The 25,662-nt window shown below is 41.3% G+C and overlaps 1 protein-coding gene across 1 annotated transcript in view; it reads right to left on the bottom strand.

Annotated features, from left to right (window-relative positions):
- Sox30 (SRY-box 30) overlaps window positions 1-13,562 on the bottom strand; it is a 31,332-nt gene extending 17,770 nt beyond the window's left edge. Inside the window, exons 1-4 of the mRNA XM_021177155.1 lie at window positions 12,496-13,562; window positions 10,665-10,904; window positions 9,309-9,488; window positions 2,107-2,599 (exon numbers count right to left, since the gene is read on the bottom strand). Coding sequence (XP_021032814.1) covers window positions 2,107-2,599; window positions 9,309-9,488; window positions 10,665-10,904; window positions 12,496-13,558 — 1,976 coding nt within the window. The 5' untranslated portion in view covers window positions 13,559-13,562. The remainder of the gene's footprint in view (window positions 1-2,106; window positions 2,600-9,308; window positions 9,489-10,664; window positions 10,905-12,495) is intronic.
- Between the last annotated feature and the right edge of the window lie 12,100 nt (window positions 13,563-25,662).

Raw genomic sequence — 25,662 nt, 5'->3', positions numbered from 1 at the left:
CAGTGAACCGTTCGTGTTGTGGACCGCGGGCGGGCCCCAACAGTACAGAACTAAACAAAGAATTCTCAACTGAGGAATATCAAATGGCTGAGAAGCACCTAAAAAAATGTTCAACATCCTTAATCATCAGGGAAATGCAAATCAAAACAACCCTGAGATTCCACCTCACACCAGTCAGAAAGATAAAAAACTCAACTGACAGCAGATGCTGGTGTGGATGTGGAGAAAGAGGAACACTCCTCCATTGCTGGTGGGATTGCAAGCTGGTACAACCACTCTAGAAATCAGTCTGGCAGGTCCTCAGGAAACTGGACATAGTACTACCAGTAGATCCAGCAATACGTTTCCTGGGCATATACCCAGAAGATGCTCCAACTTNTAATAAGGACACAAGCTCCACTATGTTCATAGCAGCCTTATTTATAATAGCAAGAAGCTGTTATAGAACCCAGATGTCCCTAAACAGAGGAATGGATACAGAAAATGTGGTACATTTACACAATGAAGTATACACATCTATTAAAAACAATGAATTCATGAAATTCTTGGGCAAATGGATGGATCTGGAGGATATCATCCTGAGTGAGGTAACCCAATCACAAAAGAAAACACATGATATGCACTCACTGATAAGTGGATATTAGCCCAGAAGCTCAGAATACCCAAGATACAATTTGCAAAACACAGGGAAAATATTCTTTATAAAATTCCATTATCAATTTACAGTCAAGGAAAACTAAAGGGAAATCAGTTAATTTTGTCCATTTTCCCATACTAGATTTTCTAGTTAAGAAGAATAAATATATTAGTCATTCCCTGGGAAAACCTCTCATCAGATTTAAATGAACAAAAGTCAGGGAACAGTGACAAAGGATTTTAAGTATAAAATAGATCTCACTTCCATTCTGAAAAAAAGTATTCTTGATATTTACATTTGATATACTGCATTGGCATTCTTAAGCCCAATCAAATTCAAGTTTAAAAAAGTATAATATTAGCTGGGCATGGTGGCGCACGCCTTTAATCCCAGCACTTGGGAGGCAGAGGCAGGCTGATTTCTGAGTTTGAGGCCAGCCTGGTCTACAGAGTGAGTTCCAGGACACCCAGGGCTACACAGAGAAACCATGTCTCGAAAATCCAAAAAAAAAAAAAAAAAAGTAAATTATTACTATTTATGCTCTTTATTTACATTGCTAATTAGAAGAATTGTTTCTGTACTCTAAGCATTTGTTTTCAAGACCATCTTATAAAAAGTTCTTTAAAGTATCAATAATTTGGACATTAACAGTCAAATCCTACAAGCCCTGTCTTGGTAAGAAAGATAAACTTGCTATTATTTAATCCACCTAGCAATAAAAGGTTGATACCAAACATTTCAGTACTCCAATCACAACATAAATTGTATCTACATATTGAGAACAACAGAGAAGTAGAGGTAGTTTGCAAAGTGAAACTTCAATTTGCTTTCCCAAGATATTTTCCTATGGAAATCTTATTGTTGATAATTTACGTGGCAAATTCTCTGGTTTGCGAACAGAGACATAAAGACGTGTAACAGAACTAACTAGTCATTCTATTTCTCTTGGCTTGCAAACCTTCCCTTTTCCACCCTTATTATTCAAAATGTGGTCCATTATCAAACAGAACTGGCATCACTTAGGAACTTATTAGAAATTCAGACCCTTTAAGCATGGTAAGACTATTCCTGTACTCTAGTAGTCAGGATCTGCATTCAACAAGATGCCACACAATTCGTATACGTAAACACAGCTAGGACTAGGGAATCACACAGCATCTCATACCTTTCCTATGAAACCACATCAACAACACTGAAACCATATTCTCACAGGGAAAGAGTTGGCTGGAGTGGAGAAACTGCTGCCCTCAACAGATGGCCATGAATTCTCTCTAGCTCTAGCTCCCAAGGTCTTCACGTGGCCCCTTCGTTCATTTGAATGGACTGCTTGGTTCTTACTGGGTTCTGAAGCTGAATGGAAGCCTGACTTGAGGAAGTTCAGTTTTCACCAGGAGAGAAATGCTCCCTACCCCCAGAGTAAAACTTCATTAGGAGTATTTTAGGTAAGAGGTAGAAAACTGTTTGTTTACCTTGACGGGAAGTAATGAGGTCCAGGTAGGAAGTAAGGGTGATGAAAGGAGAACCGAGGTGGCGTCCCAAACAGTGTGGCTGGATGGCCAAGGGGTGGGGGCTGATAGACGTGTGAGTGTGGAATGGGAGTCGCTGGGGGTATCGGAGTGCTTCGGGGACAAGTGGAAACGCTGGCATACTCCTTAGGAGGCTGGATAGGCGAGGTTGCAAATCTGGCATGGGCAGTACTTGCACCAGCTGGAATCCTGGTGGTGCTCTCCAGAGAGCCTGGAGTGGGTCTCTTCACAGAGCGACTGCTTCCCGAAGGGAGCCTATGAACGTCAGTTTGGGAAGGCCCAGAAAAGCGCTGAGGTGGGAGTGATGGGCGGGGCGTCAGGCTTGGAGGCGGGACGGCCACTGGGCCAGTGCTGGAGACGCTGGGCTGGAAAAGTGTGATGGGACTTGGGCGCTGGACTGCAGGTGTGGGCAGCTGGATGGCAGGCGGTGCTTCACCTTCGAAAATAAAAATAGCAGAGTTAAGTTAAGCATTATTCGGATTCCTGCTGGCATCTACCACAGCGTGAACTTGGATCTTTGAAGGAAAGTTCATTACCCACCCTCACCTAGTAGTGGTATCATATCAAACCACTCTCCTTTTTATTTATAGTATTCTGACAATTTTGAAATCACTGTCATTTCTTGTGGATTTACATTTTTCTCTTTCTGAACTAACCTCCGGGTGTCGTAAAAAGAGAGACCTTCAATTTTGTTCACTGCTGTGAACAAGCTCAGCTTCTGCTTAGCACAGAATAGGCAAGCTCTCAACAAACTTTGATAGGTAAATATATGAGAAAATTATTATTGATAAATCAAAGGAATGAATGCATTGAAATGTTGATTTATAAACAGAAATAACATAAAGCTGCTGGCAACAGTTATCATTAAGGAATAATTATCTAGGAGTAGGGGGTAAGATACATGGGTAGTAGGAAACTAGATGTTCATTTCATAGAATTTAGGTTTTGGTCAACATGATATATATTGATTTTATTTTCATATAAACAAGTTTCAGAGTAGCACTGTGGGTCACTTTTCCTTCATTTTGCATACCTCTCTACATTTAAAATTATGACACTTTTTAGTTGAAAAAAACTAAACAATGGTTTCATTTTACTATATTTGAAGTGAATATAGCTGGAAATCTGCAAAAAAAAAAAATAGGATTTATCATGGGTTAGCCATTTGTGACAGACTTGGACATTCCTAGAAGGACATGATTGGGAAGGGCAGAATTCTTAAAGTAAAAGCCATGATTTACCCTTCCATTCCCAAAGAAGATAGCTGTGCTGGCTGAGATGCTATCAGATACCATACAGCACCCACAGAATAAACCGAGCTGAGCTTTCATGACAAAAGACAAACAGAAGCCTTTGGAACGGAGTCAACTAGGTGTCGGTCAATGAAAGCACATTCCAAGTACAGATGCTACATTTAGAAATGTCGCTCAGGGGCCCCAAATGCAGACCTTCTTTCAACTTTATTCAGAAAGACTTCCCTTTTCTTCCTTCTTTCCCTTGGAAGAGACAGGTAATGCCCTTCTAAACTTCAGGAGGAAGAGCCCCACCCATCCATTTCAAGGTGGTTCCTTGCCCAGTGAAGTACAGCAGGAGGGTGGAAATGGAACTGTTCTGATCTTAGCCCAAGACTGGCCTCAGGCTCCCAATCATCCTGCCTCTGCCTCCGAGAAATGGGATAACAAGCATGTATTATTATGCTAAATTCAGTTACTTATGTTTATTACCAGGATCTAGCCAAGAACCTGAATTAAAAATTAGTTCAGAGGGGTTGGAAAGATGGTTCTATGATTAGAGCACTTGCTTTGTAATCATGAGGAGAAGAATTCAGATCCCAGAACTTGTATAACAAGCCAGGGGCCTCACAAGCACCTGTAATGCCAGTTTAAGGATTCAACAGTACATTTCTGGCCTCTGTGCACACGCACACACACATACAAATACACATACACAAATCTTTAAAGAAAGAGTTAGGATTTGATTGAAGGAAAAACAATTAAACCTAAGCAGATACTTCTACACTAATCTGCTATAAGGACATCTGAAGTGCCTTGCAACAATTACAAGGCCAGGAGAACTTGTAAAATCTCTCAAAAATTTTTAAAAGATTTATTTATTTTATGCATATGAGTACACTATTGCTCTCTTCAGAGACACCAGAAGAGTGCATCAGATCCCATTACAGATGGTTATGAGCCACCATGTGGTTGCTGGGAATTGAACTCAGGACCTCTGGAAGAGCAGTCAGTGCTCTTAACCACTGAACCAACTCTCCTAACTCAAATTTTTATTTCTTGAATCATTACTATACTCAAGACATTAACTTAACAATCTGTGTTTGACATTGAGTTATTTTTCCTATACTCAGCACAAGCACTTAGTTATCAGAAAAAAATAGATTACAAAAACTTTACAGAACAAAAGGGCACAATGTCTTTTCCAGTGCTCTAAGATAGTTGTATAAAAGAGAGGGAAAGGAGGCCTACAGTGATAACCACGAATTAGTTAATGACAAGTTACTGACATATATTATCAACTATGATATTTTTATAGGGTTATCCAGAAACACTTTAAATGTTAGAGTTGAGGTTGATAAGCAGGAAGTTAAAAGTGCTCCTCACAGTACAGCCTTTAATAAGTCAGTGATAGGGAAGATCAAAAAAATGCTCAGAGCTCTAATGACTCAAACAGTTGTTAAGCTACAGTAGACGCTAACCATTAGAAATCAGCCAATTATTTGGCTTCTTTTTTTCTAGTACACAATAAAACTACAATGTCCTAGGCTCCCTGGCATTTAGGAGCAGCCAAGGGCTACCTAATATGATATAAGCAGTGTCCATCACTGCTGCAATGAGTGCACTCCCATGTGGTCTTCCATGTTCTGGCTGCCTTGTGCAGGTTTGAATGCATGAATACAGTGCCCTAGAAGGCCACATTCTAATGATGTCAAAGCTACAGAGGGGAGAAAAAGACTTCATCCACTAGCCGCCTTTTGAAGGAGACATATTTAGCATCCAGAAACATCCATATGTGATTATAAGATAAGCTTACTGTTGAAGTAGACAGACTGTCCAACCATTACATGAAAGAAAGAGCAGCTTTTGGTGCACAGGGACAAAAGAGAAAAGTCCAAAATCCAAATAACCCAATTCAAGTATAAAAAAGAAGAATAGCTGTAAAAACAAAAATCCCTGCATGTCTCCATCACCCAGTCCCTAAGAAGAAGAAACCACTGTAACTTTGTGAAGTTAATAAGGAGAACCAGCAAGTGGCTTGGGATAAAGAGAAGAGGAAGGGGGAGACTGAGAATTAGAAAGGTATTTGGGCCATTGTTAAGAAAAGTGGATTTCTGGGGAAGGAACAAGGTAACAAAAGGGCCCAGGAAGATGAGGTGGATGCATGTGAGGCATCCTCATGAGAACGTACAATGAAGAACCACACTTCTTTCTTGCTGTTGTTATTAAAGCAGTTTTTATTGACTGTTGGTTGACAACTTCACACATTTTCAGTACATTCACTGTCCTCCCATGCACCACTCTTTCTTATGTCCTTTCCACAGCTGTGAACCTCCTCCTATAAATCCCTTCCCCACACTCTTGGCTTTTAGTTTTGTTCTGTGGCTCACTGAGTTTAATCAGGGCCACCTATGTGTCCATGGGCTTGGAACCACCCACTGGAGCCTGGTGGGCTCATCAGTGGGCAAACAGAATCCATCACTAGTCAGTGGTTCACGCGGGAGGCCTTAGGAATATGGAGGCCCTCCCTTTCATGCCTGTTGACAGACACAGCTGCTATAGCTTCAGAGTCAAAATGGGTATGTTCCCTAGAATTATACAACTTTTCAAAAACATTTTTGGAGCGTCAGTGAGAGTTTTTAATGGATACAGCAACTCTTAGAATGTATCTTAAGGCCTAGACAGACCTGCTGACTTTTGGATTAGAACAGTAATAGTCATGAAACTTCCTTTCTTCCTGTTCTATTTAAGAAGTCCATAAAGTAAATGGCACACCAATTCAAAGACTGGTAGTAAATATAACTAAAACACTTAGAGAAAATGTATGAACTCTGGAGAGTAAAAGAGTATCAACAAAGTGATGATATATAACCAACAAAACCAAGCTCAGGCTGGACAAACAAAATAGAACTCAGTAATGAAAAAGGTGTCTATGTGCCAAGTAGATATTTAACAGTAGGTAAAAGAAATGTATAGTCTACAGAAGTTCCAAAGCCTATATATAAATGTGAATACTGATATAAAATGAGGATGCTGGTATGAGTGGCACCTAAGACATTTGGTAAAACATACATGAAGAAGATTCTAGACGACCATGACATAAGCACTTTCAGAGACTAGAAGCAGAAGAGCTTAGAGTGTGATATTAAGGCAGAGCAAATGATGCACTGTACAAGACAAGAAGCTGCTATAGAGTTTGATCAAGGGAATAGAAAGTTTAGATTTATCTCAGGCTGAAGAGATGGCTCAGAAATTAAGAGCACTGACTGCTCTTCCAGGGGTCCTGAGTTCAATTCCCAGCAACCACATGGTGGCTCACAACCATCTCTAATGGGATCTGATGTCGTCTTCTGGTGTGTCTGAAGACAGCTACAGTCTGTTTATGTAAATAGATTTATCTGTATCTATCTTCTGTACAACTACATTATGGAATCTTTGACAAGACACTCTATGGAAACATATTCCTATTGTCCCTAACACAACCTGGGTCATAGCAGGTACCTGGTAAATATTAGGTAGTAGATGGGTCAGACAAGTAGGCTTGCAATTGTGGCCCTGAATTCACCCAGAAGATAGTGCATATAGAAAGAATCATGGAAACAGAAAATCTTGAATTGCACTTTCAGTTTTCAAATATATTTAATATTTTAATGACATGAAGTATTCTAGGAAAGTGTGGCACAGGGCAAACGGTTGCTTATTAGAACAAGCAGGAGGCTTGGTAGAGTGCACAGGAAATGGAGTAAGCCTGACTGAGAATCAAGCAAAAGGAAAGATTACTAGAATGTTCATGAATTCAGTGTGAAATATTTAATAACATGTTTCTAAATCACTAGTGGAATAATGAGGATTTACTCACTTTTTGCATCACAAATGTTGGTTAAGGGTAGAAGACTACTAAGGGTAACTAACGGACAGCTAAAATAAAACATTCATAGAAAAGTGGTTGTTTAGACAATAATGCTAAAAGCAGAGAAGAAAAAACATACTCCTGAATTAGAAAGTTGTTAATTGGTCAAATTAAGAGAAACCTATCAAAATGTTATGTGAAAAATTAGTCTAATTAGAATTGGGAACAAAACTCCCATGGAAGGAATTACAGAGAAAAATTAGTCTAAGTGTTTTAAGTCAGTGCAAATAAAAATTAGGCAGTTGTAGGCTGGAGAGATAGCTCAGCAATTAAAAGCACTTAACTGCAGAGGACCCAAGTTTCATTCCCAGTGTAGGCATAATTTTTCTATGCCTATAAAAAATAATAAAATAATGTATACTATTCAAATGCTGATTTCTCTCCCCCTATAACTTGTTGAAATCCAGACACAGCACCATAATGCTATTCCAAGAATCTCTTCTCTCGAGTTTGTAGAAACATTGCTCCCCGTTTTTTCTCTGGTTTGTCAATTAAAGCTGAACAGCCCAATGGCTGGCTAAAATCGAGAATAGGGTGGGACCTCTGCCAGGCAGGGGAGAAGAGATGGAGAGGGAGAAGAGGGATTTGGCCACAAGGAAGGGGTCCTGAAGATACAATGGGAAGACACCTGAAGCCCAGAGAGCCAGAAAGTTACTAAAATGGAAGTATCTAGGGGATTTGGGCTGAGAGGTAACCAGATTAGTCATTGATCAATGACTGCTCAGTTATTGTGCTGTAAGTGAATAAACCTTAGTCTCACTCTCATTCATTTGGAAGCTAGCCACTTTTAAAATTACTTTTACATCCCAGAACCCATGTCACTCACACGTGTGCACACATTTGCACACACACATCATTTTTTAAAACTGGGTATTTGGAAGGAAAATGACTTACCAAACACCAAGTGATTCTAAGGCAACCTGACTTGATAAATTCTTCATCAGAAAGAACAAAATCATTGAAACTGCTTAGACCAATAGTTCTCAAACTTCCTATGCTGTGGCATTTCAGTACAGTTCCTTATGTTGTGATGATCCTGACCATAAAATGATTTTGTTGCTATTTCATAACTCTAATTTTGCTACTGTTATGAATTGTAGTATAAATATCTGATATACAGGATATCTGTGTAACCCAAAGGGTTGAGATACACTAGCTTAGACAGTAATAGTTTCAAAGGCAACTGAAGAGTTGTGGAGACTCAACACAAGCCTTCCTACTATCTTAGGATTCCTGAACCTATTTTTCACAGAAGGAAGTTTAAGAATCCTGGATCAATACAATATAATAGTAAGTTTACAAACTTACAAAAATGGATCTCAGGTACTATTTTCATAATTATTATATAGAAACTCAAAGGTAAAGAGTAAGATATTAAATAATGTGGATCGAAGTAATTCTGCCAGATCAATTTTGCTAAGTCTACATCACTTCTGTGATGGTTAGCTTTAAAATGTTAACTTCATACAGCCTGGAATCCCTTGGGAAGAGTCTCAGTGAGGGACTGCTCACGTTGTGGGTATGTCTGTAAGAGACTATATTAATCGATATGAAAAAATGCAGCTCACTGTGGGTGGTACCATTCCCCAGGCAAGAGGTCCTGGTAAGAGTAGAGAAACTGGACTGAGTGCAAGCCAACAAGAAAACAAGCCATGTGTATCCGTTTAGTCTCTCTGATCTTGATGGAGGATGTGATGTGACTAGCTGTTTTAAGTTCCTGCTGCAGGCAGATAAACATCGCTATTTCCTATTTAATTACACCAGCAATTTCCTTCAGTATCTGACTCATCTAGACGCTCTCAGCCTGAATGAATGAAAGTCGGAGTTTTCCACATGGATCTGCTATTGCTCTGTCTCCCATTAAATGTTTCATTTTCTCCTTTCTTGATTTTATTTCTTTACTGATGTTCTAAATTATAAGTTTAACAAAAATATATTTTCAACTGAAGAGATAAAATTTTGATGTAGGAATTTACAAATAATCTACAGTATGACCAACTCACCAACTGGATGAGTGATGGTGTTCTGAAGGCCGGGAATTACCACAGAGTAGGTAGGTGAGCGATAAGGATAAATTGTTGTAGGATTTGTAGAGATAATATTCTGTGTGGTACCAGAAAATACATTGGAAACACTTAGAGGGAAGCGTTTTCGCTTCCCTGGACGAGGCTGATAAACCCAACCTACAGAAAAAGAGAGGCTTTTAATATGAATATACAGACTCTGGCTCTTTCATATAAAAACACATCTCATGTTAAGTTTTAAAATATGGGTTGTATAAAGGTCTATTTTCCAGCTCCCATGATGCACTATCTTTGAACAAATCCTGCACTGTGCGTTTTAACATCCACATAGCTTCTAATTTTGTTAATGTAACCCATAATAGAGAGGAAGGTCAAATGCCTTCTACCCAGGAACACAGGGTGATTTCATGGTAGAATCTACTCCAGTCATTGAGTTTGAATCCCAGAGCCTTTTCTCTGGTGAAGAAAGATGCCCCGTAAGACATTATTTAGCTATTCCTTTTGCATTCTATAATATACAAATGTCAGTGGCTTACAATGGAATAGTTACTAATAACCAGCCACTATGTTTATGCCTGATTTAAGAAGTCACTCTCTGAGGCTTACCAATCGCTAAAGCCATAACCACTTTAATTTCTTCCCAAAGTCAGAAGCGTGGCACTGTCATGTCTATAATCACTGCCTCTGTCAGGTGATACTTCATAACCTCTCTTCCTAAAGTATACCTGCTCATATTTCAGGAAAAAAAATCTTTTCCCATTATGCACAGATCTATAAGCCACAAAGCATACATAGTTCTCAACCATTATCTCAATGCCCTTACTGTTGAGGATAAATCAATTGGTTCAAACTGTATCATGCTATGAATACATCTATTAATTAAAATGCAGGACTATGTTCTGATACCCACTTAACTTTGAAATGGAAAAGGATAGTAATTACTGCATTTTTATTATCTTTTAAGTGGGAACTGTTCATTCTGTTGCCATGATTATTTAATGTCTATTATATTACAAAATAGGACCATGGAGATTTACAGTAAACTGTAAAGCTATAGCTCTATGTGTATATTTGTATGTACCTATATGTATTCATCAAAACTACAGGAAAACCAAATGTCTCCTGATTTGCAGTAGCTGTTAAGTATGAGGTCAGATACTTCACAACTGCATTCTATTTAAGAAAATGTATGCTTAGTATTGATCCAATCATTATTATAATGTTAACCATTATTTTCTTTCTCACATAGATTAGGAATTCTCAACCTAACTTAATCTTTACCTAAATAAATTTAAAAGAAATTGGAAAGAGCCTTTGTTCATTTCATTTGATTACCAGGAAATTCCTCTCTGTGCTTCTCTTTAATCTTTTGTGCTTCATCATAATAAGGTTTCTTTTGTTCTTCGCTAAGTTTGTTCCACTCTAACCCGAGCTGGACACTGATTTCTGCATTGTTGGCGGCTGGGTTAGCTTTGGCTAGTGCTGGCCGGTGGATTCTTGCCCAAACCATAAATGCATTCATGGGTCGCTTCACATGACCATTTCTGTCCTTACTGAAGGGAGTATCAGGTATTCCTATATGACAAAAATTAAGAGACTAAGTTAATGTGCCACATACACAATTTTAAAGTGAAGTATACCTTCACCTATACTTATAAAGTACCTGAAAACATACACTATAATATAGCCAAAGTACTGCTAAGATTCCAAAATTCCTCATAGTCACTGAACTCAGCATTCTAAGTTGGAGCTTAGAATGACTCCTAGAGAGTATACTATTATTAAAGATACTATGCAGACACACTGGATGGCCATTTAAGCTTCATTAATATCTCTAACAGTGATTAACATTTAGTTTATTTCTCACTAATATTAAGGAGCAGGCACCTTAACTATGCACCTAGCACTATGTATGTGTTAGTTGGGGGGGGATGTAAAGGAAGGCATTGACAGAAGCAGCTCGAGTGTCTTTGAAGCAAAAATGTTTATGCTCAGTTTTTCACTAGGAAGGTGAAGTTCCTGCCACACTGAATTGTTAAAACTAGTCTCATGTACTGGGAGGAAAATTATACATATGACCCTGTGAGTCATGGTACAGTTAAAATTCTTATAGAGGAAATTCATTAAATTTGTATCCCTATGCAGTTCATAAAAGCACCATCTATGAACTTTTCATATCAATTCCTTTTAGGGATCCTCGATATGTAAAAACGTTTTTGATTTGCAAAGGATGTTTAGAATAAATAATCTTGACTGAGGATGTAGCTCAGTTAGTAGAATACTTGCCTAGTATGCATTAAGCCCTGAGTTCAATTCCCAATGCCATATAAATCAGGTGTAGTAAGTGGTTGTGCCAAGAAGGACTTGGGAACATGTCGGGCATGAACACATAAAGTAAATAGAAAGGGGGTATTTAAGTTATTAAAAACAGAAGTGGAGAATCAGGACTAAAAATTAAAAAATAATAATAAATGTAAAAGTTCATGTAAACATGAAGAATGATTATGACTTCCCAAAACATTCAGTGACACAGAGTTCTGTGTGAACTAATCCTAAGGACTTGCTTAAAATATACTTGAAAATACCGGAAAGTAGGATTTGGTTGTAGTGACTTCTTTTAAATATATCTGTATCTATATATATGCTTAGATATATGCTTTAAATATATCTTTAAAATATATCTTAAATATAATCACTTCTTTTAAAAACCACTTGGCTTATTTTTATTATTTCTAAAAGCTTTAGCTATATGCTATATGTATGTTTTCTCTTAGAAAAGTTACTGTTCTCCTTCAACATCTATAGTCAATATAAACAACTAACATTTTTCTCGAACACTGGTATATTTTATTTCTTGATACACATAAACCTAAGAAGCTACTACGATAGAAAATTTGATGTTATTTTATATAAACTGGGGAATCTGTATCATCTAACAAGACCTTCTGTTGAGTCTATTATCTAAATCTGTTTACTAAGTCTTAAGAGTGACTGTTTTTTATAAAAATTGTGGCAATACTTAAGTGTATTTTACCAGTATGTGGGCAAATCAACCAGAAGCACTCCCTGTGCAGGCTTACTTTTCGAGCTTCCGCTCCTGAACTGCTAATATGTCTGTGCAACATAGACCTAACTGTGAAAGCCAGATTCCCCTGGCTTCTAATACCTGCATCTGAGGGCAGCACGGTGAGGGGGACATCTTTGGTTTCAATTTTTACAGAAGGCTCCAGCAAGGACTGCATTTTAATAGGCACTGGTGTCAAGGGGACTTTGGACAACCGTATCAACTCAGAAGGCGGAGGCCCCTGAAACTGGATACGGGCTCCAGGTGGGACGCTGTGGAGTGTCAAAGGGAACCTTAGGTCTTGCTGGTGTGGCCCAAAAGCACTAGGCGGCTGGGCCAGGATGGCCTCCTTGCTGCTGTGGACCAGGCCATTGGACGTGGCCTCCGTGCCCAGCCTACAATCGTCCCTGGGTCTGTCTGGTTCCTCGGTCTTGATGACTCCTTCTCCGATGGCCAGCAGGCTCCTGCCTTCCTCGCCTTTCAGCGCATCCCTCGGAGCCTCCTCTGCCTCCAGCTTGGCTTTCTTCTCATCGCCTCGGCGGCCGTCGAGGGCCTTCCCGGTGCCATCCAACTTGGCGGCCCTCGAGGCTCTCGGGCCGGCCTCGGTGGTCCTCCGAGATCCCACCGACAGGTCCAAGCCCGCCCCCAGCTCCTGCTTCTCGGCCTTGACGAGCAGCGTCCGGGGCTGCATGGGGCGCAGCTCCGGCCTGCAGGGGCCTCCGTCGGCCGCGGACTGCGGAGGCAACAGCAGCAGCTCCGGCCTCAGCTGCAGCAGGCGCGCCTGCGCGGACGAGGCGGCGGCAGCGGCGGCGGCGGCAGCGGCGGCGGCGGCGGCTGCGCCCTCGTCGGGAGCCGGAGGCACCCCCGGTCCTCCGGGAGGCAGCAGCAGCACCTGTTCCGGCTTCACTTGCAGCAGGCGTCGCGTCCCTGCCGCCTGCGTACCCGCCGCCGCGGCCTCCGCGCACGACGAGGCCACCGCGGCCATGGCGGCCGTGGCCTGAGCCGACGGCGACTGGGAGCGCTCTGCGGCCGCGGCCCGGAAGGTGGCGGCCTCGACGGGCTGCGCGGGCGGAGCGGGGCGCAACGGGCGCGGAGGGGTGGGCCGCGGCGGTTGGCGCGGCGGCGGCGGCGGTGGCGGCGGCGGCTCCGGCCTGGCTCTCTCCATGGGGGAGGGGGCGGGCGGGCCGCGGCCGGGATTGTGAGCTCAGCCGTTTGTTGGCAGCCTCCCCCTCCCCCTTTCGGTTAAAACCCTTCCAAGGCCTTGGCTACCCAGAACCCTACGCGCTCCACAGACGGGCTCGCCTCGCCCAATCAGGAGCGGCCCGGTGTCTCCCGCCAGCCAATCACAGGCACGTTCCCCGGCTCCTCCCACCCTCCACACTAGCCGCGTGCGAGAACCCTGGAATCATCCGCCATAGACCGGGCCGAAGCTCCTTGTGTCCCATTTTCCACGCCTCTTCACTCTCCCTCTCTTCCGGATTCTCTTTAGGCCTTGTCCTTGGTTACCCCGCCCCCTCCTGGAGCGCGACAATGGCGTTGCCCAGGAAACCCTTCTGTTCCACTCCTTTACCGAGGACCTCCAGGGATGAAGGCGTGGGCCTTTCTTGCGGGCTGGGCTCACGGCCTTGTGTGTTCATAAAGCCGGAGTATGATAGGGTCTTCTAGTCATTCTCAAGTATGGGGACACCTTGGAACTTATAACTGATCTTACAGGACCTGGTGTTTGACTAGGTTTTACTAGTTGAATTTTCAGTCTGCTTCCAAAATGCGACCCAGATTCATCCACCTTTTGAGGTCCCGCCCGCCATTATCCTGCTTAGGCTTCCATCGTCCTTCTCTAATTCCATATGGATGTTACAGTTCTCCTGAAGTCTTGCTCTTCACCTATGTCCCACTACCTCCCGACTGCCAGTTGTTCTAAAAATACAAGTCAAACTGTCACATTTCCCCGAAATCTTTCTGCCGCTCCCACTGGTTATGAGATAAAAGTCCGAAATTCTTACCCAGCAGAGCCTGATAAACCTGATTAGTAGCTTAGGCTCTACCTATTTTTTACACTTTCACCACATTGCCTCCCATGCTATTCTTTTTCATCACAGGACGCTTTAGCAAGTCAAGCATTTATGTCTCTTGTAACTCCCGTTTATTTTTCAACTTGGAGCTGAACCGGCATTTCAGAGAAAACAATGACAGCATCCGTTCGAATCTCTTTTATGCACTCACACCTGATCATGTCCTTTGAAGTGCTTTTTCTTTGTGTGATTATTCTGCGCCTCTTCCAGTTGATTGTTACCTCCTTTGGGAAAGAACTGCTTGTGTTTTGCTCATCATTGACTCCCCAGGGCTGACTGTTGAGTAATTGTTCAATAAATGCTTATTGAATAAAGAAATAAGAACTGCCACAGCATAATAAAATAGTAATACTATTTATATTAAGGGTTTTTTTTTCCATGTGTGTGCCTCTTAAGAAGGAGTGTGTTTAGTTTTTATTCAATATTACCAAGTAAATGAGAAATTATCAACATTTACTGCATCACTAGACATCCTGACTAAAAGTTACAGCTCTATCTTGAGGAACATAAACACTATAGCCAAGGCAATCAAAGATGAATTCTTTCTAACGCTCTGTAAGTTCATACATCTATACATGGAAGAACACAACACAGATAGACAACTAACCCTGTAGATTGTGCTTAGGAGGTTCAGGCAAAAGGGTTGTTATAAGTTTGAGACCAGCCTGAGTTATCTGTCAGTTAAAGTCCAACTTTGGCTACAATATGAGATTCTGCCTCAAATAGACCAAACTATACTAAACAAAACTGGATTTTTAAAAGCCTTGCTAGGTTCAACACCCTAGCATCTCAAAAAAAAAAAATGTACTTAGCTTAAAGAATAGAACAGAATATAATTGTTACACTAAGAAGACATAAATATTTTTAAATTAAAAAAAAAACCCAAGAAATGAGAAAAAGAACATGGCCTTTACTGAAGTAAAAGCTCCAATCAGTGTTGGAAATGAGGTTAACCGTCTATGTTGTCTGCATAGTAATGAAAGTGAAGGATATCAAGCAGAGCAGACACACCAAGCAAACAAAGATTGAGAGAACCTGAGAAAACTATGTTAACGTGTATTTTAACATAAGAAATGCAGTAGAGACAGGCAGGACATTTTATAATAACAAAAAGACTAGCTCATCAGAGCATGATACTTGCCAATACAGAGTAGCCACACGACCTCACTGCCCCACGACATGTGACACAAAATTGACTGAATGAAAAGGAAAAAGACTACCCAGCATTATGTTGATTCTTCAATATTTCTTTAATTTTTAAAAATTACATTTATTTATTGTATGTGTGAGATGGTATAAAGTGTGTGTGTGTGTGTGTGTGTGTGTGTGTGTGTGTGTGTGTGTGTTGGGGCAGGGGGTTCTATCCATGCCACAGTCTGGTTCCCTGGGAGCTCAGGTTGCTAGACTTGGTAGCAAATGCTTTTACCCACTGAGCCATCCTGCTGGCCCCTCAATATTTCTTTTTCATTAAGTGGTAACAAGGACTGGAATAGCAAATCAGAAATATTTCAGAACAGCTGAGCAATGTTGCAGGATATTTGATCACACTCAGACCTCTGATATGTGTTGTTTACTGGAAAAAACTTTTTACTTGTGGTGTGGCTCAGCCTTAGCACACACCTTTAATCCCTGTGGCTGTAATTTAGACATACCCTTAGAACACGCCTTTAATCTCAAACAGTGAAGAAAAGTTAGTTTGTAGAAGGAAGCACCCACGTTTGAAAATGATGTCTAATTGAGTGGCACAAAGTGACAAATCAGAGAAAGAGTTGACAAAATAGGATATGCCCAACTCAAGAAGAGAGAGAAAAGAGAGAGAACATCTTGGAGCGAGGTGGCACTTTTACTAGGGCAGTACAAAGACAGGTTGAGGAGAGAACAAGCTAGTCACAAGTGAAGACTGAACTAGCCAGACAATGAGAAGGAACCAGAAGCTTGTCAAAGTTAGTATCAGGCCAAGCAGAGCAAAAAGTCAGAGGCCAAGAGAGAAGCCATATTGAATTAGTTAGCTTAGAGAGAGGAGATTGAGCCAGAACAGCTGAGTTGAACCAGCCAGCCAGAGTTCAGAAAGAACAAGAAAGAGTGAACATATTCAGCAGCAAATCTCAGAGGCTGAAAACATCCTAGGCCTAGATAAGACTATGTGGAGACTAAAAGCTTCAAGGAGCCTAAGTTAGCAGACTGAGGCAATAAATGTTGGAGATGACAATTACATCAGGTTAATGAAAGTGACTTCTACAGATCAGTTCTCTTTGTCAACAAGAATGCTGTACTCAGGAGTTTTCTACATACATTCTTTTTGAGTTCAACTGAAATGTTCTCCAGGGACTGAACGCAGTGTCATAAAACAAGCAACATGGCACCTGTGAGAATCAAAGTTATACCATCTCTGGCCACATGAAATTAAATTACAGATCAATAAATAGCAAAAGAAAATTATAAAAGTCTCACATGGTTTCTAAATAACTGTTTGGGGGTTACAGAAGAAATTGGAAAAAATAAAATTCTACCAAATCAAAATTAATGGAAAATAATTAGAGCAGTTCAAAGGAGGAAATTTATAAAAGATTTGAAAGGAAGATTTAAAAATCAATAATTAAGAAATATCCCTTAAAAGGGGCCAATGTAAGTGAAATAGAGCAACAGAGTATCAAAGAAGAAATCAAACAACAGCAAAATAACAGAGAAAACCAATGAAACTTAGAATTCATTCTCTGACCTTTCAAAAGATCTAGGCCATCGATCTTATCAAGATAATAAGGGAAAAATGAAATAGATTGCAAGGTAAGTAATTAAAATGGGAACATTCTGAACACTGCAGAAAGATAAGAGTATTATGAAATACTATTGCAAATAACCTCTATCAACAGCTTTTGCGAGCCCTTAGATGAAATGGCATGGTTCTCACTCAGAAATGATAGAATCCACCTTGGTGCCAGGCAAGACAAAAATGGATAAAGAAAATGTGGCAGATACGTAGAGTGGGATTATTCAGTACTAGAGAAAAATGAGATCACTTCATTTGCAACAAAATGGAGAGAATTAGATAATCATGCTAAGCCAGACTTGGACACCCTGCACAGTTTCTCCCACATGCACAATCTGGATCGAAAAGCAAAGAGACACAAAAATAGAAGGACGCTTCATTCAGAATAAGTTTTTATTCATCAGAAACTGTCTTTTGCTTTGGTGTTGAGAAGAATAGATTTTATCAGCTCAGGGTGTGTTCCAACACCAGAAAGGCAAGTTGGGAAGTGGAAGAGGCAATGAAATGGGAGGGAGTGAGAGGGGAAATTAGGGGTGGATATGATCAAAGTATACTGCATATTGGTATGAAAATGTTATCAGGAGACCTATTACTTTGTGCAATTGCTATGTACTAATAAAAAAAGCACCCTTAGCAGTATAAAATCTAAGGATCTCTGTATCAAGTAATGGCAGTAAATTATGCTGGGCAGAGTGACACATGCCTGCAATTCTAGCTCTCAGGGGGACTTTCCAAGAGTTTGCTAGGTTAAAACAGTTTTCACAATAATTTTGAGACAATATTCCTTGGACTGTATTATTCCATGAGTGTTTTCTAATTAGGAGTTGAAAGCCAGCTAGGGCTATATAATGACACCCTGCCTCAAGGATAGTAAGCCTCAGACTGGGGCCATAGCTCAGCTCAAGCCCAGTCAATTTGTTTTAAAAAGATTAAATTGATGTATATTCACCTGTGTCAGTCTGGCTAATTAGGGCCCACACTAATTATATGAGTGATTGCCTAGTATGCAAGAGGCCCTGGACTTGAACCATAGTATGCATATAGGGTGAGCATGGTGTCACAGACCTGCAATCCCATCACTACCGAAATGGGAGTGAGGAGATCAAAAGTTCAATCATTCTCGGCAACACAGCAAACTTGGGACCAGACTGAGTTATGGGAAACTCTATCTTAACAGCAACAACTACTCAAAACGTATCAAAACATAGGCAGGGCAGAATTTGGGGGCATCCTTCACTAGATTTGGAGCTCAAGGCCAGCCTAAGCAACATGACATCTCTTCTTTAATGATAGTGTTTATAAATAAAAGAATCCATACATGAATGTGGTGCTATTAGCAAGTAGTCTAAAGATACTGGCTAACAATGCAAGTTTTACATTGGATCCCTAGCTTCCTAATCCTTGCTCTGTCACTTACTATGTAACTTTGAATAAGACACCAAATCTCTGAAGACCGCTCCCTCAGCTATATAGTAATTGTGTATTCTTAACTAGTGGACAAGAGACACTATATAGAAAAGGCTGAGCCCAGCATCTGGTCCCTAATAGGGCTCTTACTATTGATGAAGAATAGAGATCAGCTGATAATGATGCATTTTTTCAAGCCTGAATGAGAAGATGATGAGGAATCTGGCCAAAATTAAGGTGGAAATGGAATAGGCAACGTTCCTCTTCAGGCTTATAAACTAGAGCCTACATATAGTTATAAAGTAAAGATGTCTGGGGTGTCCCTGTTCAGGTAATGCCGTTCTCCTTAGTTCTGACTTTTACTGCGGCTTCTCATTCTGAAATTCTTCAATAACAGAGCCATGTCTTACAAATACTTTAGCGGGAAGATCACATTCAGATGATATATCTGTGATGAGTCAAATGCCAGCGTGCAGGAGTTGCTGGTGTTAGTCATCTTCAAAACCAAAATATCTTGGAGAAACAACCATCTCCTTAAATGGTGTAAATTCACATTATGTTCATGACAGAATGCCATTCAAGCTCTGAAAAAATCTTTGAATTCTGTTCCCAATTTAATATTTCTTCAGTGGTAATGTTATAATGAAAATGTTAGGGTTAAATTGTCAAGGTCAGGAACACTGAGAAAGGCAAATAAGGCTTACAACTGAATATAAGACAACCAAACAACCAGATAAGAAGAACAGGCCTCTGGGAAGAGCTGGCTTGGGCAGTCTCTGGCCAGTTCCCATGAGGCACTCTCTAAATAACATATACTAGGCATCCTTGCCCTTTCCCCTAGTAAACTTCTCAACCTCATGGGTAGTTATATTTTCATAATATTCTTTCAGGTAATTGTAAAAGACTGGATTGTGAGTATTAAGTTGTTGTTGCTATGCTAAAATACCATATCCAAATGCAACATATGGCAGAAAGTGTTTATTTTGCCTTTTGGCTCTAAAGGGATATTAGTCCATGGTGGACAAGTCTAGCAACAAGTGGATGGCATGAAGGCAAAAGCAGGCAGCTGAGAGCTCACATCTCCAACCACAAGAGCAGACAGCAAACTAGAAGCGAACCTATGAACTCTAAAGGAGCATCCTCAGTAATGTACTTTCTCCAGCGAGGTTGTACCACCACCCCCCAATAGCGCCACCAACTAGAAACCATGTGTTCAAATACTTGAGCCTGTGGAACAGTTTTCATCCAAACCAACAAACACATACACACACACACACACACACACACACACACACACACACACACACACATGCACACAGTCACACACACCTCTGCCAATTGCAGGAAAGGAACCATCCAAGACCTGTCTACAGATGGTGTAGCCTATTGCCCAGCTAGGTCCACCCTCTGCTCTGGAGGGTGTATTTACTTCCTACTTTTGCTTCCTCACCTGCTAAATTAAACCTTGATTGTATGCTCACGTTACCCTCTACCCATGTAATTTTTTTTTCTGTAGCTCAAATTAAAGAGGATGTCTTATTGAATTACAAGTGGGAAATAACCCACTCAGGCAAACCACAAATCCCATACTGGATCCCCTTCTCGTCAATGTCCACTCTGTGAAGATACCAGCCAAATAGGATTCAAGGCAGCTTTCAGACTCCATGTTTAGACTGGCATGAAGATTTCAGATTGAGTTGTTTAAGAGCCCAGTCAATTCATTTTAAAAAGATTAAATTGAGGTATATCTGCCTGTGTCAGTCTGGCTATCTAATTAGGGCCCGCACTAATTATGAGGCACAAAGTTGCACAGGCCTATAAATAACTCCTTGTTACATGGTATAATTTAGAATTCATCAAGCAAGCCTCTGCCTCCGTATCAATTATATTTATATTGTTTCAGAAAGTCTTAACACCTTACTTTTAAAAATAGAGTTAAAACTGTGGTTTGAGACCTGGAAAACATTTTGTGAAGAACAAATTCTTTGGTTTGTTTGTTTTTTTTTTTTAAATAAAACTCTGCCTTTTAATCAATGCTGCATATCTGAAATATCTAGGCAGACTGTCAGTTGGCCTAGATGCCTCCAGGGTCTCTTTGTTCTCCTTCATCCCTCAGACCTCAGCCAAATTAATTTTCCTAAAACATTAGATACCACAAAGCCAAACTCCTTAGCTCATACTTTAGCTCAAGTCCTAATTGTCTCCTGGTTTTTTTCCTACAGACTGCTTGCCATCTTTTTTGTATATCCACATGCCCTTCAGTCCACCTGTATCAGACTCCATTCTTTAGAGGAGCAAACCTGGCAGGCTGGGTGTATTTTATAGAAGGGGCTTTATTAGGTTGACTTACATGATAGAGTACGGACAGTGGTGGTAGCAGCCGCAGCACAGTAGGGACAGTCCAACAATGGCCATCTGCATGCTGGAAAAGCTGAAAGCCCACAGCTTCTCAGTCCACGAACCTGAAATATCTCAGCAGTCTGCTTGCTGAAGCCTGAAGCTCCGTGCAGTGTTACTGGTGTTGAACTCACATCCGAAGGCCATAGGAGTTAGCATCTGATGTCACAGGAAGATGGCAGCGGCAATAAGAGATCCATGTATCTGAGAAGGAGTCACAACAGAAGGTCACACAGAGCTGTTTCCTCAGCTCTCTTTATACATGGGCTTCCTTGAAAAGTTCTCAGCTTATCCTCTCTGGAAACAGTCTAACAGAGAGCCCAGGGCTAGGTCTTTGAGGCAAAATTCTAAACCCCATCAAGTTGACACTCAAGAGTGACGACCCTGTGCACATCCTAGACCATTGCCAGTCTCCTTTACTTCCCTCCATCTGTGGGAATTGCTTTTGATTCCCATAAAACCTAACAAATAGGATTTGAATGAGCTTTCCCAGTATTCTGAAAGAATGCCAAGGTCTCAAAGTTGAAAGGATATAAAATACTCCATTTCTCAGTTCAGAGACATTGGAATTCACTGGTAGCCAGACTTGGTGGCATACGCTTTTCATCCCAGCACTCAGGAGGCAAAGACTGGAAGAGCTCTGTAAATCTGAGGCCTCCAGAACAGCCAGGAATACATAGAAAGATTCTAAGAAATCTGTCTCAAAGAAAAGAAAAGAAAAGAAAAGAAAAGAAAAGAAAAGAAAAGAAAAGAAAAGAAAAGAAAAGAAAAGAAAGAAGGAAGGAAGGAAGGAAGGAAGGAAGGAAAGAAGAAGAGAGGAAGAAAGAGAACCCACTGGTGGGTTTGTACAAAAGCAAATCTGATCAATATTCTTTATTTTACTTTTTGAAACCACATTTTAATTTATTTTTGCAGGTAGGAGTGAGTGGGAAAGTGAGAGGGCGACTCAGAGGAGTAGGCTCTTCTCTTTTCTTTTTTAAAAATACTTTTTATTGATTCTTTGTGAGTTTCCCATCATGCACCGCAGTCCTGCTCATCACCCTATCCCCTCACATCCACCCTTTGCCCTTGCAACCTCCTCCTACACTAAATAAAAAACACACAAACAACAAACCAACAAACAGAGCATCGAAGGCACCTCATCCTGGAAGCTGTAGCATGTCACAGTGTGTCCCACACTAGATCCCTCTGTCCATGCATCTTCATGTGGAAATGTTCACTTCAATGAGTCATTTATCTGGTTCAAAGTCTCAGGATTCTGTGACACCATCAATACTGGATCCTCAGTGGGACTCTTCCCGGTTATCCTGCTGTTGCCCTGTGTCATGGAGATTCTGAAGCTTTAGAACAGCAGGACTGGCCCTGTCACACATCTCAACCATTCATGGATGATACAGATTTTGAGTCCTGGGTCAACCTAGCTCTTTCTTATCTGTACCACCAAGGCAAGCTCTCCAGTATTTCTCCAGCTAGACCACCCAAAGCTGCCAGCTCCCCTCCCCTTCTTGGGGCTGGCTTACCCATTCCTCCTCAATCAGGGCGAGGCCTACTGTGGTGCTCAGGACATGTATAGGGTCTGCTCTCTGACTTTCAGGACCCCAGGATTAGTTCTCACAGTAGTAGGTTCTTGTAATTCCATGTAGCTCAGGGGCTGAACTCAGATTTTCAGGCTTGGAATCGGGTACCTTTACCCACGGAGGCATCTTGCTGGGCCCTGGCCAAAGTTTTTTTTTTTTTTTTTTTTTTTTTTTTTTTTGCAATCACTTACTACCAAGAAATAAGAAGAAGAAAGAGTGGTTATTGGGAAAATTTATATTGCTTTACATATGATTTATACCCTGATAAATTAAAAAACCCAACTGTTACATATGCAGAAAAAGGCATATATAGTCTAGGAACTTGTTAAATGTTTACCATTTGCTTCCTATGTACCAGGAACTTTTCTTAGCATGAAGGATAGAGCCTTGGAAATATACAAAATGTTTCATGGTGTTACACACTTGCAATTCCAACACTAGGGGGGATGGGACTGAGTCAGACTGTCATGAGTTTGGGGACAGCCTGTACTGTGTAGTGAGACTCTGCCTCAAATACCCTCCCTGACAAATTGAACAAAGTGCTTATTCTCCTGGAACTTTTTATTCCTGGACTCCAAGGGTGTCTCTGATCCAGCCATGGCACTCAGAAATGCCATTAGAAAATTTCTGAACAGTCTCTCACATTGTCTTCCCTTTATAGGATTGTGCAGGTTAGGTTTATATCAACTAGACACAAGCTAAGGTCATCAGAGATCAGGCAGCCTCAATTAAATAAATGCCTCCATAAGAACCTGTAGGGCTGCCAGGCAGTGGTGGCACATGCCTTTAATCCCAGCACTTGGGAGGCAGAGGCAGGCGTATTTCTGAGTTCAAGGTCAGCCTGGTCTACAAAGTGAGTTCCAGGACAGCAAGGGCTTTACAGAGAAACCCTGTCTCGAAAAAAAAAAAATGTAGGACATTTTCCAAGTTAGTAATTGATGCAGGAGGACCCAGATCATTGTGTGTGCGGCTGGTGGTCCTGGGTTCTATAAGAAAACAGGCTGAGCAAGTCAGGGGAAGCAAGCCAGTAAGCATCACTCCTCCATGGCTTCTGCATCAGCTCCTGCCTCCAGGTTCCTGCCCTGTTTAAATTCCTATCCTGGGTTCTTCCAATGAATAGTGCTGTGGAAATGTAACCCAAATAAATCCTCTCCTCCCCAAGTAGCTTTGGTCATGGTGTTTTATTACAACAATTGTAACCATAACTGGGACAGGGACCTAGTTCTTGACTATGGTCTTCCCTAGGGAAGGTAATGTGGGCACCTATGTAGCAATTCCAGCGGGGAGAACAGCCCATTTGGAAACACTGAACTCATTCACCTGGGTTGGACCAGATAGACATCTCTGATTCTGTCTATCCATGTCTGAGAAACTGGGAAGGCCACTACAGATATGCGCACTCATTACAGAGAGGACAAGCAAAGTATGAGGCCCAGAGTGGGCTGTACTTTACCAAGCCTTCTCCCAGAACAGGTCTGGGTCTGCTCTGGGGAGACCGGGGAAAAGCAGGGAGCTCCTTCCTAATTTGCACTGTGCTCATCCTGGAGCAAAGAAAAGAAAAGGTTATCCCTGCCTTTGGTCTGCACATGGGAACAGATCGTTGGGCTGCTATGGCCTAAACTTAGAAAGGTAATGATGGGTAGTCAAGAACTATGACTGCATACGTTGTCCCTTAAACCATGAAGAAATAGGTAGTATAGAGGAAAGAAGAAGACTGATTTCTGACACTCCAGTTGTAGAACCCAAATTCTAGGAAGACACTTCATTAACTGCCCCTCCCAATCCTTTTCTTTTATGATGTTAAGAATTTCTCTCTTGACTCACCTATAAAATCACTGGGAGGAATGAGTGAGACCCTGGGTAAGAGAATAGTTTTTAAAACTCTTATCTTTTCTACCTGCGAGAAGCTTAGACCTTGTTGTCCATTTAAATGGGCTTGAAATCACCTAGGAGATTGAGTTTGAGTGTGTCCTTAAAGGTGTTTCCAGAGAGGTTTGACTGAGGAGACAAGACTGTTGAGGTTTTGTCTTCTCCTTATATTATAATGCTAAATGAGTGGAGGCAGGGTCAAGACCTTGTGACCTTGCCCCAAGTTTATTTTGATTGGTGAATAAAGATGCCGACAATCAATAGCTGAACAGAAGAGACATAGGTGAGGTTAAAGTTTTTTTTTAAAGATTTATTTATTTATTTATTATATGTAAGTACACTGTAGCTGTCTTCAGACACTCCAGAAGAGGGAGTCAGATCTCCTTACGGATGGTTGTGAGCCACCATGTGGTTGCTGGGATTTGAACTCCTGACCTTCGGAAGAGCAGTCGGGTGCTCTTACCCACTGAGCCATCTCACCAGCCCCCGAGGTTAAAGTTTTAAGGGTTTGGGTGAGAGAGGACCATGAGGAGAAGAAGGAGAAAGAAGAAGCCATTATGGGATAAAGGAAGAACGTGCAGGAGGAGAAAGGAGAAGTGGCCATGGGTAAAGAGAGAAGAGAATGTGGCCCTGAAGGCTGTGCAATTGGAGCTAAGAGCAGCCCAGATGAAACATAGTAAGTAATAACTTGGGGTTATTGTTAGGGAAATAGATTCTAACAGCATGGAGGGTAGGCAGCTTCCCAGCTATTACGCTGATTAAGGCTCATTGTAAATATAAAGCTCTGTGTGTGTGTGTGTGTGTGTGTGTGTGTGTGTGTGCTTCCCTCCCCGCCCCCCAGGAACTCAATAATCAAGGTAGAAGCTCCAGGCTGGGACTTATTAACTTTTACTACATAAGACCATCCTGAATGTGGATCTCACAGTGCCATGGGCCAGGGTCCCAGGCAGAATAAAAAGGAAGAGGAGCAAGGCTTGAGCATCAGCAGTTACCTCTCTTGCTTCCCCACTGCTGATACAATCCGACCAGCTGCCATATCCCCATGGCAGACCGTATCCCTTCAAACGTGAGCCCAAATAAACTTCCTTTCTAAAGGTCTTCTTTGTCAGCTATTTTGTCACAGCAGTAAGAAAGGTGACTGACACAGCCTGGATGTTGTCTCTTGTTTATTATCTTTCCA

This window comes from Mus caroli, chromosome 11 (assembly GCF_900094665.2).
Source record: "Mus caroli chromosome 11, CAROLI_EIJ_v1.1, whole genome shotgun sequence".
NCBI classification, from domain to species: domain Eukaryota; kingdom Metazoa; phylum Chordata; class Mammalia; order Rodentia; family Muridae; genus Mus; species Mus caroli.
The sequence above is the reverse complement of the archived record's forward strand: the minus strand, read 5'-3'. Positions and strand labels throughout refer to the sequence as shown.